This window comes from Bufo gargarizans, chromosome 1, assembly GCF_014858855.1.
Source record: "Bufo gargarizans isolate SCDJY-AF-19 chromosome 1, ASM1485885v1, whole genome shotgun sequence".
Classification (NCBI taxonomy): domain Eukaryota; kingdom Metazoa; phylum Chordata; class Amphibia; order Anura; family Bufonidae; genus Bufo; species Bufo gargarizans.
The window spans coordinates 280,086,514-280,103,166 of NC_058080.1; the positions used below are offsets into that span (position 1 = coordinate 280,086,514).

A 16,653-nucleotide genomic window follows, 5' to 3' on the forward strand; every position below is an offset into this window, starting at 1 on the left:
GGATCATTACCCTGATGCATAACCCAACGGTGCTTGAGCTTTCGGTCATAAACTGATGGGTGGACTTTATTCTTCACAATTTTCTGATATAGAGCAGAATTCATGGTTCCATCAGTTATCACAAGTGCTGCAGGAGCAAAGCAGCCGCAGACTATCACATTACCACCACCATGTTTAAATGTTGGTATGTTGTTATGCTGGAATGCAGTGTTTGCATTATGCCAGATATAACGAGACCCATGTCTTCCAAAAAGTTCCACTTTTGACTGAACAGTCCACAGGATCAAAATGTTTTTTTGCAAATACGAGGCAAGTTTATGAGGTCTTTTTTGGTCACCAGTGGTTTGCACTTTGAAACTCTCTCATTTCATGCATGTCATTTTTGCACAGTGGCTTTCTTACTCTGGAATTGTGTCCATTAAACTATAAGAAAACCTGTAGTTGTTTTAGTAACTACAGTATTTGTATTCCCCATGTAGTAACAATTCTGGAGCATCTATTCTTATGACTTTGTTGTGCCATTCCTTTATTATTTCTTCTAAAGGTTATGAATGAATTGCTAGCAGTTTGCAGTGAAGGTTCAGATGGGTGTTACCAGTTTGGGGTGTGTCCCTGATCAGTGTGACACTATCCAGTCAGTACTGTCAGTGTCAGGCTATGCAAGGAAACACCTCCATCCATCTGGACCTTCATTGCAAACTGCCAGTAATTCATTCAGGAATAATAAAGGAATGACACATCATAGAGTCATAAAACAGATGATCCAGAATTGTTATTAAAGGAGGGATTCAAATAGTTGCTAAAAAAAAAAGACATTACAGGTCCTTTTTAACTGAGGACTGCTGTTCTTCAGCTCTTCCTCTGAGCTCTTGTGACCTTCTGTATCAGTCGTAGATGTGTATTTGGTGAAACTTTGGTAATGTGGCCACTCCTGGAAAGATTCACTAATTACCATTTTTTTTTCTATTTGTGCACAATGGCTTTGACTAGGATTTATTGGTGCCCCAGAGCATTAGCAATGGTTCTGTAATCCTTTCCAGATTTTGTTTTGCATCTGTATTTGAATCTCTTTAGAAGGTGGCTTTATGTGCTCCTTTTTGAGACCTTCTATCCTGCATCAAATTGCCATACAGGTTCTGTTTAGGAAATGGGTAGATTCAACAGGTCAGGATGGGATCATGTCTGGGTGTGTGTAGTAAAAGTGAATCCACTTGTCAATTACATTTGGTTAACTGGTTGATTTAGTAGATAAGGTAATTATCTTGTCTCCTAGGGCCAGGTAAGGCTGAACAGCATTTTTCATTCAATAAATAAATCATCATTTAAGAACAGCATTTTGTGTTTACTTTGGTTGTCCTTGTCTAAAATTAAAAGAAGGTTGATATCTGAAGCCTACACGTATAATAAATATGCAAAAAAAATAAAATGAAGAAATTGGGAAGGCAATTTCCTTTTTTTACAGCAAAAATGATACCAAAGGACAGCGCTGTGGTTCTTCTGTTAACAGTAGAAGAATAGAGAGCACTGTTAATTCCTTAACGTATGTTCAGACATTGACCAGTGGAACAAAGTCATAGAGCAGCTAGGAACGCCATGCCCAGAATTCATGAAAAAACTTCAACCAACAGTTCGGAATTATGTGGAAAATCGGCCCAAATACGCTGGTCTCACCTTCCCCAAGCTTTTCCCAGACTCTCTTTTTCCAGCAGATTCTGAGCATAATAAACTCAAAGGTAGGTGTATAAATATTTTTCAGTTATTGTGTTACACATATCCTTCATTGTGAAAACTTACACTAGGTGTATATGCCTCATTTTCCTTCCCAATCTGGCTTTCCAACAAGATTTGTATTTAGATGCATTTTCCTAGGATAAGGGCAGAAAATATTGTTAAATACATCCCTGCTATTGGCTATAACAGGGTTTCTCAGAGATGGAGTCAGCCATAATGCCTCATCAAGTGACCTTTGGTCGGTGCTTTGGAGTCTGTAAGCAAACTTCCAAGTCTGAACCTCTATTTTTCCACATTCAAACTCCAGCTCCCACTCCTTCAGAAATGGTATAATAATTAGCCAAAGCAGTTTGGAGATGACTGCAGGCATACCCAGTAGTGAACTTCCTCCTCAAATCTTCAGATGAAGAACTTGACTACTGGCCATGCACAGATCAGATTCATTTAAACTATGGACCCTTGAGCAGCAACATGGAGATACCTAATCTAAAGGCCCTTTCATGGAGGCAGATGTTTGTGAATGAAGGTTGGTTGGAACATTCGCTTGGCATATGATCGGCCATCAAACAAGCAAATGCTCATTTGCTGATCATATCTTTGATCATTGTTTGTTAACCGTGCATCTCCCAGTGTAAACAGGGCATGTGCTGCCAACAATATGCAAACTGTATGGGGGATAAACAATCATAATAATGATCATTTGTCCCCCATGTAGTTTGCATGCAGATTTGAGCAACGATCACCTTGTTATAAAGTCAATCAGCACTCATTATAGCCCCGCATTGCAGCATGTAAAAAGACCCTAAGGAAGAGGAGAGAGCATAGGAGGGGTGATATCTGATTTTCTGATGCTGCAATAAATCATGGTTATTATTTTTTATAGGGTCCTTAGATTTATAGAACATAACATTTATTTATACTGTATGATTACAATTTCTAAACTTTCCTAAATCCACACAGCTAAAAATGCAACAAGCTATGTATTTAGTAAAGCATTTACTTTATACAATGTTAATAATATTCTTATTAAAGAGCAGACAGGATCAGGGACATAAATAGTCATATCAGTGATTTTGGACATGGCTCTATAACTATCTATCTATCTATTATTTAATCTATCTATCTATCATTAGAAAATGTATTCATGCCTGGTAATTGATCTCTAAATAACGATGTTGAAAAATTTATGTATAACACAGTTTACACAGGTTATTACCAATAATAACACAATATAAGGGCCAAATAATACCGACAGACCATAAAGACAAATTACTACCACATAGTAACTGAATATTTCCACCATACTATTACTCAATAAAAACCACTGTACTAAGACCAAAATCACTACCATACAGTGACCGTATAGTGGTAAATACCAGTTCTACATAGTCTCTGGAGACTGTATGTGAGTAAGGGAGTTAAGTACAATTACATTCAGTGGCTTACAAGTTACGTCCGCTCTGATGGGAATCGTTTACTATTGTTTACTTTGGATTTTCTTCTCCATCTGGCACAGACCACCATAAAGACAACTTCCATCCACAAGTTCTTCATGTCTGCAGAGTGTAACACACAGTCATCTTTGGCTCCTTGCTCTCCAGCTCCCTCCCCACCTTTTCCCCACTTCTACACTTTCCATCCATAGTTCTCCAAGCAGTAATAATGCCTTCCTTTTGTGCACCACAAAGTAGTAATTGCCCTTGTGTGTCCCCTACATGACAGTACCTGCCTTGGCTGTTTTCCCCACGCAGTACAGTAGTAATGTCCCTTTTCGTTCACCCATGCTCACCATTGTGACTTTATACAATAGCCCCCATTGTGTCCCTAGACAATTGTAATGCCCCTATTGTGCCCCTATAAAATACTAACGGACTGCATTATGCCCTCATACAAGTACTCAGTACTCAGCAGTATATACTGTACTGATTTTGTATGTGATAACAAGCTCTGACTGTTGGAAACACAATGTACTGTAAGGTAAATGGGCTGATCCTCACCCTGTTTTTAGATTGGGCTATATAATTGGACTGTTTATGATCATCTTGACTCCCCTATATATGTCCAATTAAATACAGAAAATGGTGGAAAATAAAATACTTCGTACTATACTGTACAGTATATCTTATTGTTTACATTATTACACCTGTATTATTATAGCTTAGCTAAATCTATTTTACCTTGTATCAATGACTGAATTCATATTGGCATCATTATTTCTCATTCAGCCAGCCAAGCAAGAGACCTTTTATCAAAGATGCTAGTGATTGACCCAGCAAAGAGAATATCAGTGGATGAGGCACTACAACACCCCTACATAAACGTCTGGTATGACCCTGCGGAAGTTGACGCGGTAAGACTTTGTATTCTCCTTTGTAATATGTCAGTAGATTTAAACATACCAACAAGGCCATTTCCAATAAATAATGTTGTTACTTAAATTTCAGAATTATTGTTTTGTTACATTTGATGTGGTTTCATAAGTTTCTTACTGAAAGCTGTGTTAGCAGAAGGAATTGTGTGTAGTCCGGTTTATCTTCACAAACCCATTTCATTTATAATGTAGGATTCTTATGTTTTGAGCTGCTGCTTATGATAACCAACACACTGGCCTTAATCCAATGTAACGATATACAGTAGGCAAATGTCTAATGGTTAGGGTGTAAAGAAGTAATACTATATTATTTACTATTACTTTTAAGGGGTTTACAGATAGGAACTCTACCTATTTACGCTGAGTGCCTACTAACAGGATCAGTTTCTAATTTGGCCACACACAGGGTACCTATTATCATATATCCTATTAAGGCATAGACATCATGTAAGATTCTCCTGTATGAATGCTCTCTCTGGTGGATCCAGTCCATCTATTACTTAGATGGCCATCCAGTGGAATGCTGGCATGTAATGGCATTGTATCACACAACAAATTCGATAAACACAAAAAAAAGCTTTGTGCATTCCGCATTTTATGGAACGTCCGGCCCATAATAGAACAGTCCTGTCCTATTTTTTGGGGGGACAAGGTGACTAAAAATGGCGAATCACAATTTTTTATATATTTTTTTGCCTCTGCGTTCACCACATAGGAGATTTTTTTTATATTTTAATAGTTCTGACTTTTTCAGATGTGGCGATACCTAATATATTTATTTTTTATTGTATTTATATTTTTATATGTAAAATTGGGAAAGGGCGTTATTTAAACTTGTAATATTTTGGTGGTTTTTTTAAACTCTTTATTTTACTTTTTATTTAATAACTATTAGCCCCCTTAAGGGGCTAGAACCTGGGATCTTTTAATCACTTGTTCTATTCACCCTAATAGAGCTCTATTAGAGTGAATAGAATTTTACACTGTCCCTTCTGCCCTTTCTGCACACAGCAGCAGGGAGCTTACCATAGCAGCCAGGGCTTCAGTAGCATCCTGGCTGCCATGGTAACCAATTTCTGCTATTTCATGGCTGGGGCTCCGATCAGAACTGCCACTGCCACCAATGAAGAGGGGGAGGGGACACTGTGGTCCCTGCCACCAATGAATATAATACTAGGTTGAGGTGGGGTGGGCACACTGCACCACCAATGATTATAATACTGGGGTGGGGAGGGTTCACTGCCCCACCAATGATTATAATACTGGAGTGGGGATTGGGCATAGTGTGCCACCAATGAATATAATTTACCCCTAAATACAAATACTAATATGCAAAATAACTGTGGAGCCCCAGTTATGGGTCTTCAACACAGTGAAAGCCAGATATCCCTTAAAGGAAGGAAAACCAAGCAATAGGTGTCCCCATTACAGAGATCACCAAATCCACCATATTAAGTGGCCCTTATGTCAAGATCCCACTCTTTTACAAGCTTTAAGGATGTGACGGGGAAGACCTAAGGCTACTTTCACACTTGCGTTCGGGGCTCCGCTTGTGAGTTCCGTTTGAAGGCTCTCACAAGTGGCCCCGAACGGATCCGTACTGCCCTAATGCATTCTGAGTGGATGCGGATCCGCTCAGAATGCATCAGTCTGGCACCGTCTGTCCTCCGCTCCGCTCAGCAGGCGAACACCTGAACGCTTGCAGCGTTCGGGTGTCCGCCTGGCCGTGCGGAGGCAATCGGATCCGTCCAGACTTACAATGTAAGTCAATGGGGACGGATCCATTTGAAGTTGACACAGTATGGCTCAATTTTCAAACTGATCCGTCCCCCATTGACTTTCAATGTAAAGTCAAAACGGATCCGTTTGCACTATCATGAACAAAAAAAAAAACTTTTTTTTTTTTTTTTTGTTCATGGTAATGCAAACGGATCCGTTCTGAACGGATCTAAGCGTTTGCATTATAGGGGCGGATCCGTCTGTGCAGATACCAGACGGATCCGCTCCGAACGCAAGTGTGAAAGTAGCCTAAGACAGTTGTCCATCTATAGACAGCTGTTTCGGGGTGTTGCCCTTCATCAGTGAGGAGTAGGATTCTGGCTATCCGGGAGCAATGCCTTGGAGACTACTAAAATAAAACAATAGCTGATCTTAGGGAGACCAGCTACAGAAAACACTATGGAGCCTCATTTAAGAGTCTCGACACTCCCTGGGAAACAGTAATATGCTAAATAACTGTGGAGCCCCAGTTATGGGTCATTAACACAGTGAAAGCCAGATGTGACAAGGAAGACCTAAGCCAGTTGCCCATCTACAGACAGCTCTTTCGAGGTGTTGCCCCTCATCCTTCCTTTGAGGAATATCTGTCTTTCACTGTGTTGAAGACCCATAACTGAGGCTCCACAGTTATTTAGCATATTACTGTTTCCCAGGGAGCTTTGCACTTTGGATTGCTGTGTCAAGACTCTTAAATGAGGCTCCACAGTGTTTTCTGTAGCTGGTTTCCCTAAGATCAGCTATTGTTTTGCCTGAGTAGTCTCCAAAGCATTGCTCCCGGATAGCCAGAATCCTACTCCACACTGATGAGGGGCAACACCCTGAAACAGCTGTCTGTGGATGGACAACTGGCTTAGGTCTCCCCCGTCACATTCTTAAAGCTTGTAAAAGAGTGGGATCTTGACATAGGGGCCACTTAATATGGTGAATTTGGTGATTTCAGTAATGAGGACACTCATTTGCTTGGTTTTCCTTCCTTTGAGGGATATCTGGCTTTCACTGTGTTGAAGACCCATAACTGGGGCTCCACAGTTATTTTGCATATTACTGTTTCCCAGGGAGCTTTGCACTTTGGATTGCTGTGCCCTGTAATTGAGGCCGGGTATGTGATACCACCGCCACCCGCAGCCTACATTTGTGTTTAGGGGTGAATTATATTCATTGATGGCACAGTGACCACAGCCCCTCCCCTCCTCCTCAGTACTGTCTCCTCATTGGTGGCAGTGGCGGCCGTGGGGAGGGAGGGACTGCCTCTTTCTCTACTGTGCTGGCTCAGGAGAACATGGGGTGCGCTGAGAGCAGCGTGTGCCATGTTCTCTAACAGATACTAGGCTGCGCAGTAGCAAATCCCGGTATCAGATGGATCCGGGTGGAAAAGTATAGTTTCCTCTTTTTTCAAAATATTTAAAATCTTTTCAGCTATGTGGAAAAGTAGGTGCTAACCATTATGGCAGCTATTGGGGCGTAAAAGGAATTGTCAGTGCTGAATACCTAGTCTGCCTATTAAGCAGTACAAGAGTGAGAAATATGACACTAAATGACCAAGCAAGAACGTATAAAAAGCTAAAAGCAAACTCCATTAGGCCTGTACTCACAACCATATACTTTGTCACTTAGCTTTACTAGAAATATACAAAAGTGGCCATATGTCTTACATAATCATCAGCTGAATGTTTGACAGCTATTCCTCCTAACTTCCTCATACACATTCATATGCCACTTTGTTGAGGGTACTTGTGTTCTCGGTGAGTAGAGGGGGATAAGCCAGTTTCAGACACATCTGTCAGTGACTTATCTCACTTGAGAATAAAGGATCTGGCATGTTGAAATCCATCAAATCATAATTCATTCATCTCTTGACTTCAGAAAAGTCAAGAGCCTGCTGCTTCAAGCTTTTGCTATGGTCTGCTTGGTGACATTCATAAGCTTTTTCTTTATGTGGTCACCACTTCAGTAGTTCTGTGAAAGAGTATCTCCCAATAGTTCTTGATTAGGTTACAAAACAGTGACAGTCAGGGCCGGCTCCAGGTTCATGTGGGCCCTTGGGCGATAAATCCCAGTGGGCCCCCATGAGGCATTTTTTTACATTGACATGTCCCCCTGTGGCTCCCACATGGTATAATGACCCCCAGTGGCCCCTATACAGTATAATGACTACTAGTGGCCCTTCACACAGTATAATGAACCCCCAATTCCCCCCCCCCCTGTATAATGACCACCTGTGGCCCTGCATTCAGAATAATAACCCCCCAGTCGCCCCCATTCAGAATAATGACCCCCAGTAGCCCCCACACTGGGGGAATACTGTATGGAGGGGGCTCTGGGGGTCATTATACTAAATGGGGGACACTGGGGGTCATTATACTATGTAAAGGGCCCTCACAGTATAATGACCCCACAGTGACTCTCCATTCAGAATAATGACCCCCAGTCGCCCCCACACTGGGGGTTATACTGTATGGAGGGGGCACAAGGGGTTATTATATTTAATGGGGGCTCTGGTGGTCATTCTGCTAAATAGAGGGTCAATGGGGATCATTATACTAAATGGGGGGCACTGGGAGTCATTATACTGTGTAAGGGGCCCTCACCGTGTGATGAATGACCCCCCAGTGGCCCCCTCACATACCTATCATTGCAGGGGAGCTGGCAGTCCTGTCATTCACTAACCGCAGTTCCCTGCGCTCCTTCTCTCCGGCGGCCGCTGCAGCAGTGAGCCAGGCCTGGAGGAGAGAAGATGTGCAGTGATGTAGCTAGAACTGACTGGGCCCCACAGCAAATTTTAGTACGCCCCCCTCCCCCCCAATGTGTGTTCACATCACGTTTTTCCTATCTGTTTGTTGTATACCAGGCATATCCAAACTGCGGCCCTCCAGCTGTTGCAAAACTACAACTCCCAGCATGCTCTAATAGCTGTAAGCTATCCAGGCATGCTGGGAGTTGTAGTTTTGGAACAGCTGGAGGGCCGCAGTTTGGACATGCCTGATGTATACAAATGTGCAGCATTCCACGTTTTTGTATCCTGCAGAGTCAAGTAAAAAATGCATATATGTTTTTTTACAATGGAACTGTATGGTGAACGGACGCCACTGTGCGGCATCAGTCTGAGGCATCTGTTAACACATACATTTTTGGTATACATTAAATGGATGCCACAAATGGGATGTCAACCCAGCCCTAGTGTCAGAATAAGGCCCAGTACACAGCGGAGCAGCGCGGCGGAGAGGGGAGGCCGCCATGTACTGACAGAGCGCTTCCTGGTCCTGGTTGTCAGGGATGAGGACTGTGTTTCCCAAGGATCATTTTCTACTGGGAAATACAGGGCACAGTATAATACACTAGAATCTATATAATATAAAGATATTAGCCCTACCCCCGAATAATAATACAATTAGGGGGTCATTTATTATATAGAAATACGTCTATGTTAGGCGTATTTCTGACACCGCAATCTGTATCTTTTCCCGCTCATGCCAGGTCTAAAAAAAGTGGTGTGGGCATGGAAGGGGACACAGTTATGGCCATGCAGTTATTGGATACCACCGCCATATAGTGATAACACCGCCATATAGTGATAACACCGCCATACAATGATAAAACCACCATACAGTGACCGGATAAAAGGGTATAAGAGGGCACAGTACACGGAATGACTATGGGCACTGCACAGGGTGTGGTAAGAGGGCACAATGCAGGGTATAAAGGGGGTACAGTACGGGGTGGGGGGCACAGTCACATGACCCTGTGACGTTAGAAGGTCCTTATGGTGAATGCGGTTCAGATGGCACCATAATGAGAGGCAGAGGAGTGAGACAAGGGCCCTGGATGGACAGGAGGGGTGGACACAGCAAGTAGGTGGAAGGGGCTCTGAGGGGGATTCATACAAGAAGTAGGGGCAGGAGGTCTGTGCAGGGCAGCAATAGGAGATAGGGGGGTGAAACAGGAGCTCTGGATACATGAGGGAGGAAAGGAGACAGCAGGGGCCCCATGAGGATGAGATAGGACAGGATATGGGGGGGGGGCAGGTATCATGGAGGCAAACTGCTTAATGAAACAGTAATACAACTAAATAGAATGAAGCAGCAGCCGTTTGAAGAGACCCCCCCTTCTGTCCCACAGACAAGAGACAGTCACAGTGCAGACTCACTCACAGACTGTCTACACACTTCTCTGCTCCAGCTCCAGCCTCCAGCCCTCCGGTCTCTCTCCTCAGGCAGCGAGTGTCCTGTGTAGAGGGGGCGTGTCTGAGTCTCTGCAGCTCAGGGGGCGTGTCTGAGTCTCTGCAGCTCAGAGGGCCCCACCAAAGGGGTATTGCGTAAGTGAAGTGACAGCAGTGAGAGCTCCCATCTGTATTGATGGAGGTGCTCATAGCAGCTCAGTGGGCCCCCCCAGGAGCATTGGGCCCCGGCACTTGCCCGGGGATGCCGGGTTATGACGCCGGCCCTGGTGACAGTGCACATGAGATAGTACAGTTGTATACACAACCTACTAACATTTAGACAAGATCTGGCTTATGTCACCCAGAGATATACAACCTTGAAACCAAGTGGAAGGGTATCCTGGCACAGCATGTTTAATACAGAACAGTACTAAGTACCAGAACAATTGCACCTTGAGGGTTCGAACATCAACATTGCTTTTCTAAATCTGGACCCTTGAGCATGAGAGTAAGGAGCCAAAGTCTTCCTCCCATTTGTAGCCATATGCAGAAACTCAAGCATCGCTCTCAATGTAGCCTATCTGAGAATGATTGTGTAACATACACTCCATAAATAACCAGAAACAAGAACCAAGGCATTAAATGATTTTTTTCAGAGCTGCTGACTGGATAAGAGGGATCATGTGATACATCTTGTGATTTCACAAAACCAAGCAGTACTTTCCTTAAAGGGGTTGTCTGGGATCAATTTTTTATTTATTTTTGTGTACTCACTATTAACAGCTCATTCAAGGTCCCCCCATATGTTTTTAGGTACTTTTGCCATTTCTACAGGGCTTCGACGGTCCCCCACACACTGTTTACATCTATGTTTATGTTTGCCTAAATTCCTGCCGCACTGTCCTGCGCAGTGCGGCATCACATGGTTCTAGATGACTATCATCTCTGCCTTGACTCCGCCCCCCCGAATCATATTCCGCCTCCTGCCACACATATTGCCTCCTTTATTGAGAAGAAAACCCCCTGCCCTGTGACGTCACCAGAACAGAGGGGTGTGGCTTAGCGCGATCTGTTGCCGCCTAGTTACCCCCCCTCCGAGCGCTCTGCATAATCACTGCGGCTGATGGTGACGTCACCGGGCTCCCTGCGAAGCTGAAGAAGCGGCTTCGCTGGGCAGAAAGGGACCCGGTACGTCACTGAATCTGAGAAAAGACTCACTTCCTGCTGAGAATTTGTGCAATGAATACGGGGCATCAAAAAAGTCTGGTAAAGGTAGGACAGTCATGTATGTAATATTTATGTTCTTGTTAAACAATTACACCAATGTCCCCAATCCCGGACAACCCCTTTAGCAGAAGCCATGTAATGCATTCATTTTCCCTCACTAGTATACTTTTGTTAGGGGATCTTACTAAATCTGTCATTTAAGAGGTCTGTCATAGTGGCAGGTTCACTTTAAATTACACAGAACATTTTATTTTGGTTACATAAAGTGCCAGTGTCAAGAGTAAAAAAATTGAATTCCAACTAAATGTTCCTAGCTGTAGAACATTTCCAAGATTACTCACATTGTATCATGACAATTACAATTAGTAGCTGCAAACATCATGCAATCCCTGAAATGTGACAGTGGCAAAGAAAAGAGAATAATATGTTTGTGTGTTGCAGTTGGATTCAAAGCACTAAGTGGCCCCCACGGTTTTAAAATGTGTTTGACATTTCCATAAATGGCATCTCCAAGACATTAGATGTAGAACATTTTGTTTAGACATTAAAAAAGTCTTCAAATACTATAGTGTAGTAATATATTTAGTATAGACTAAATTAGACAGTGGAATATTTACAGGTAAGTACTTATTAGATAGGGTACAGGAAGAGTTGAATGGTGGTCCCTTGGTCCCTGCCCCATCTCTTGAATGCCTTTGCAGCCTACACAGATGGCATTATGTTACATTCTCAGTAGAAAGCACTGAAGAAAATGAGAGCATGTGATGCATAAATGTCACATAAACAGTTCATCATGAGAAATAACAAACAGTTGAGTTTTTTTAGTTTTGCTTCCGGAATTTTCTCTTGTGTAGAACTGTTGATAGTATATACTGTATTTTTCGCTTTATAAGACGCACCTGATGATAAGACGCACCCCAGATTTTAGAGGAGGAAAATAATAAAAAATATTTTTCATCAGACCTCATATCAGATCCTCAGATCAGACCCCCACAAAAAATCAGGACATCATATTAGACCCCCATATCAGCCCTCCGTGTCAAAACCCCATCAGCCCCCTATGTAAGACCTCAGATAAGCCCTTAATATCATACCCCCATCAGACCTCAAATCAGCCCTTTATTTCTGACCCCCATCAGACCTCAGATCAGCCCTTAATGTCATACCCCCATCAGACCTCAAATCAGCCCTTTATTACTGACCCCCATCAGACCTCAAATCACCCCTTTATTTCTGACTCCCATCAGACCTCAAATCAGCCCGTAATGTCATACCCCCATAAGACCTCAAATCAGCCCTTCATTACTGACCCTCATTAGACCTCAGATCAGCCCTTAATGTCATACCCCCATCAGACTTTAAATAAGCCCTTTATATCTAACCCCGACCAGACCTCAGATCAGAATAAAATAAAAAACTCCCCGTACCTCTCCTGCGCCACGGCTCCTCTTCATCTCCGGCAGAAGTCACGATCCCGTCTTTTCGTCCCGCGCTGCACTGTCACCTGACAGTGTGTACGGGGTCAGGACAGTGCAGCGCTGGCCCCATCAAAGAAGACTGGGGGGTGAATACCGGAAACACTTGCAGTGCTTCTTCCCCGCTCCCAGCACCTAATGCATACTAGTAATAGAAGCGCTCACTAGTATTCGCTTTCTAAGATGAACGGCCATTTTCCCCCCACTTTTGGGGGGGTCTTATATAGCGAAAAATACGGTAGATAATTCCAGTTATTTTGGAAAATGGGGTTCCATTGAGGTTCCATTGAGGTACTAATGGTGCTAATAAACAATCACATTCTGTGTAGCATTTTAGGAACAGTAAGTAACCATTATTTTAGCAGATTTTTCTTAAATTAATATAGCTTTCAGTGGGATGTCTGAAGCCAGAAGGCATGTTGGCTTAAAAAAAAATCTATGATCAAAAATAATTTTTAAGTCAGATTTTAATTATAAGGATACGTTTTATATTTTTAATGTCATTCATTGACTTATTTATTTTTCATTTTAGTTGACTAGCCATATAAAAACCTCTTAACATTTTTAACCTTACCACTTGTAATAGAGTCACATTAGGCTAAAGTTTTCTGTTTTTCTGCATTTGACTTGTTAGCTTTTCTGTATAGATTGGGGTAGAGTCAGCAAAGGGCAGGGAATTAATGACAGGTCTGTTGTACTGCTGGAGGTAAAGATAAGGGAGCACTATAAACACACATAAGTAATACTTAATAGATCTCCACTAATGCTGCCTGGTTGCTGAGGGAGGAGAATTAGGAGCTTGTGATAATCTATGCTATTTTTTGTTCATGTCTGTTGGCATAAACCACACACTATCTTTACAAACAATGGAAGAAACACAAATAGCCGCACACATTGAGAGCTAATACCAAAGATTTCAAAGTATATTCTAATTTTTATAAGGTCTCATAAACATTATGATTTTGTGTAAACACTTGGTAACAAAGATGAGGTACAGAATGATTTACTGTAACGGACGTACCGAGACATACATACGTCCCGCGACACTGAGTGGCAGGAGATCTTTGAGACTGGCAACACGTGGTTTGATTTGACATGTTTACCTTGTGGATCAATAGGTGTTGTTTCTGGTACTGGCCACACCCTTTACTTCCAGGTGTTGCTATTGTGGTCATTTAACTTTCCCTATTTATAGTTGTTTCTCCTACAATGCTGTGCGGTTTATAGCTTCAGTTGGACCTGTGGATAGCTGGTGTTTGGATCTCGGGTGAGTTCCTGGTGCTGCCATAGCGTCTTGGAAGTTAAGTGTTACCTTTCCCTTAGTATTTTGGCTTTTCTGTGTGTTGCATTTCCTTGTCGTTTTGTATTAGGCATTAGGGATGCTCCCGTTCATCCTTCCTTTTGGAGGAACAGGTTGTCTCATTCCTGTCATTAGTACCATGGTCCTTTAGGGTTAGATAGGACTTTAGGTATTCCTGTGTATGAACTCACCTACCTTTGGGGTCTGTTCATACTAGTAGTAAGTCAGGGCTCTGGTTAGGGTTTTTACTAGAAGGTGTCCATCTTCCTTCCCTAGTTTTCCGGCCTTATTCCCTTTCCCTTCTATGTTCGGTGTGGGGTTTCCCTCCCACATTAGAGCGTGACATTATAAACCGCCAAAACCGTCTTTTTTTTTTCTTGTTTGTTTGAGTGCAGCCATAGATCTAATTGCTGCACTGGCAGGAAAGTTGCAAGGGCTGTCTTTGGAAGTAGCCAACCTCCACACGGCTGTCTCGCAGATTCATAGACCACAGGCTGGTGGTCGTGGTGGAGACCAGACCTATTTGGAGCCTAAAGTTGTCTTCCCGGACCGATTCACTGGGGGACGTTATAATTTCACTTTGTTTAGGGAGGCGTGCAAACTGTATTTTAGGCTACGTCCACACTCATCTGGGGATGAGAAACAGCGAGTTGGTGTGGTTATTTCATTGCTTAAGGGGGATGCTCATTCTTGGGCTTTTTCTCTGCCGACCAGATCGTAGTCTCTCCTGTCGATGGATGAATTTTTCGAAGCTTTGGGTCTTATTTATGACGACCTGGATCAGACATCCCTGGCCGAAACCAAGCTGCGTTGCCTTCATCAGGAAGATCGTTCTGCTTAGATTTATTGCTCTGAGTTTAGGAGGTGGGCTACGGATACTGAGTGGAACGATCTGGCTCTCCGTAGCCAGTTTTGTCAGGGGTTATCAGGGAGGCTGAAGGACGCTTTGGCCTTTAATGAAACTTTTTTGGGGTTCGCCAATTATTACCGAAAATGTATTAAAAATTATTCAACAGTGGTGAAACCCCTTAACTGACATGACTAAAAAAGGAATGGATTTCTCAGTGTGGTCTGATTCAGCTTTGCGAGCCTTTTCTGCGATTAAGGAGTGCTTCTCTTCTGCCCCTATATTGGTGCAGCCGGATGTATCTTAACCTTTAATTGTGGAAGTTGAGGCGTCCGAGGTGGTGGTAGGAGCAGTTTTATTGCAGGGCCCATCGCCTGGTAAATGGCGTCCATGTGCCTTTTTCTCTAGAAAACTCTCTTCTGCAGAGAGAAATTATGATGTGGGTAACAGAGAGTTACTGGCTATTAAGTTGGCTTTCGAGGAATGGTGTTCACAGATCATAAAATCCTGGCTTACCTGGAGTCTGCTAAATGACTTAACCCGAGGCAGGCCAGATGGTCTTTGTTTTTCACCAGATTCAATTTCACTGTCACTTATCGTCCTGGGGTTAAGAACGTCAAGGCAGATGCCTTTTCAGGTGGTTTTCCTGGAGGTGGTAATTTTGAAAATCCAAGTCCTATTCTGTCGGAAGGGGTGGTGATATCCGCTCTATACCCTGACCTAGAGGTGAAGGTGTTAGAGGCCCAGGGAGATGCACCGGATTCTTGCCCCTCTGGGAAATTGTTTGCGCCATCAGAATTGCACCACAAGGTGTTTGAGGAGCATCATTATACAGTTCTTACTGGACACCCTGGGAGCAGATCCACTGTCGACCTCATCTCTTGTAGATTCTAGGGTTGCATAAGTGTGCTGAGGATTATGTTTCGGCCTGTAGTGTCTGAGCACGTGCTAAGGTGTCACTTACTCGACCTTCCGGATCCCTACTTTCATTGCCCATCTCGTCCAGACCATGAACTCATTTATCTATGGATTTTATCACTGATCTTCATAATTCATCAGGAAAGACAGTCATGTTGGTGGTGGTTGATCATTTTAGTAAAATGGCACACTTTATAGCGTTGTCTGGCCTACCTAATGCTAAAACACTTGCTCAAGTGTTTGTTGACAACATTGTGAAACTCCATGGCATTCCCTCTGACGTGGTTTCGGATCGTGGGACTCAGTTTCTGTCCAGAATCTGGAAGGCATTCTGTACTCGGCTGGGGGTACAACTGTCTTTTTCTTCAGCTTTTCATCCTCAGTCGAACGGACAGACGGAGTGCACTAATCATAGCCTGGACATTTACTTAAGATGTTTTGTCTCTGAAAACCAGGAGGAGTGGTCTTCATTTTTGTCTTTGGCAGAGTTTGCCATAAATAATCGTCGACAGGAGTCCACTGGTAAGTCGCTGTTTTTTGGGGCATATGGGTTTCATCCGCAGTTTGGCACATTTTCTGGTTCAGATACTTCTGGTATTCCTGAGGAGGAAGGTTTTTCGTCATCATTATCACTATATGACGGAAAATTCTAAGTAACTTGATGAATATGGGCAACAAGTATACACGTGGGGCTGACTAGGAAACATATGAAGGTTCCGGAACTAAGAGTGGGTGATTTGGTGTGGCTGTCCACAAGAAACATTAAGTTGAATACACCTTGGAAGTTGGGTCCAAGGTTTATTGGTCCATATAAGATCCCTGATATTATTAATCCTGTAGCTTTTCATC

The 16,653-nt window shown here is 43.0% G+C and overlaps 1 protein-coding gene across 5 annotated transcripts in view; it reads left to right on the plus strand.

The window, feature by feature from the left end:
- Window positions 1–16,653, plus strand: part of MAPK10 (mitogen-activated protein kinase 10) — a 162,203-nt gene that overhangs the window by 101,574 nt on the left and 43,976 nt on the right. For 4 of the 5 annotated variants that reach the window (XM_044278117.1, XM_044278090.1, XM_044278100.1 and 1 more), the window contains exons 8-9: window positions 1,551–1,733; window positions 3,957–4,081. In XM_044278117.1, coding sequence (XP_044134052.1) covers window positions 1,551–1,733; window positions 3,957–4,081 — 308 coding nt within the window. The remainder of the gene's footprint in view (window positions 1–1,550; window positions 1,734–3,956; window positions 4,082–16,653) is intronic. The other variant, XM_044278124.1, reaches the window with a different exon arrangement.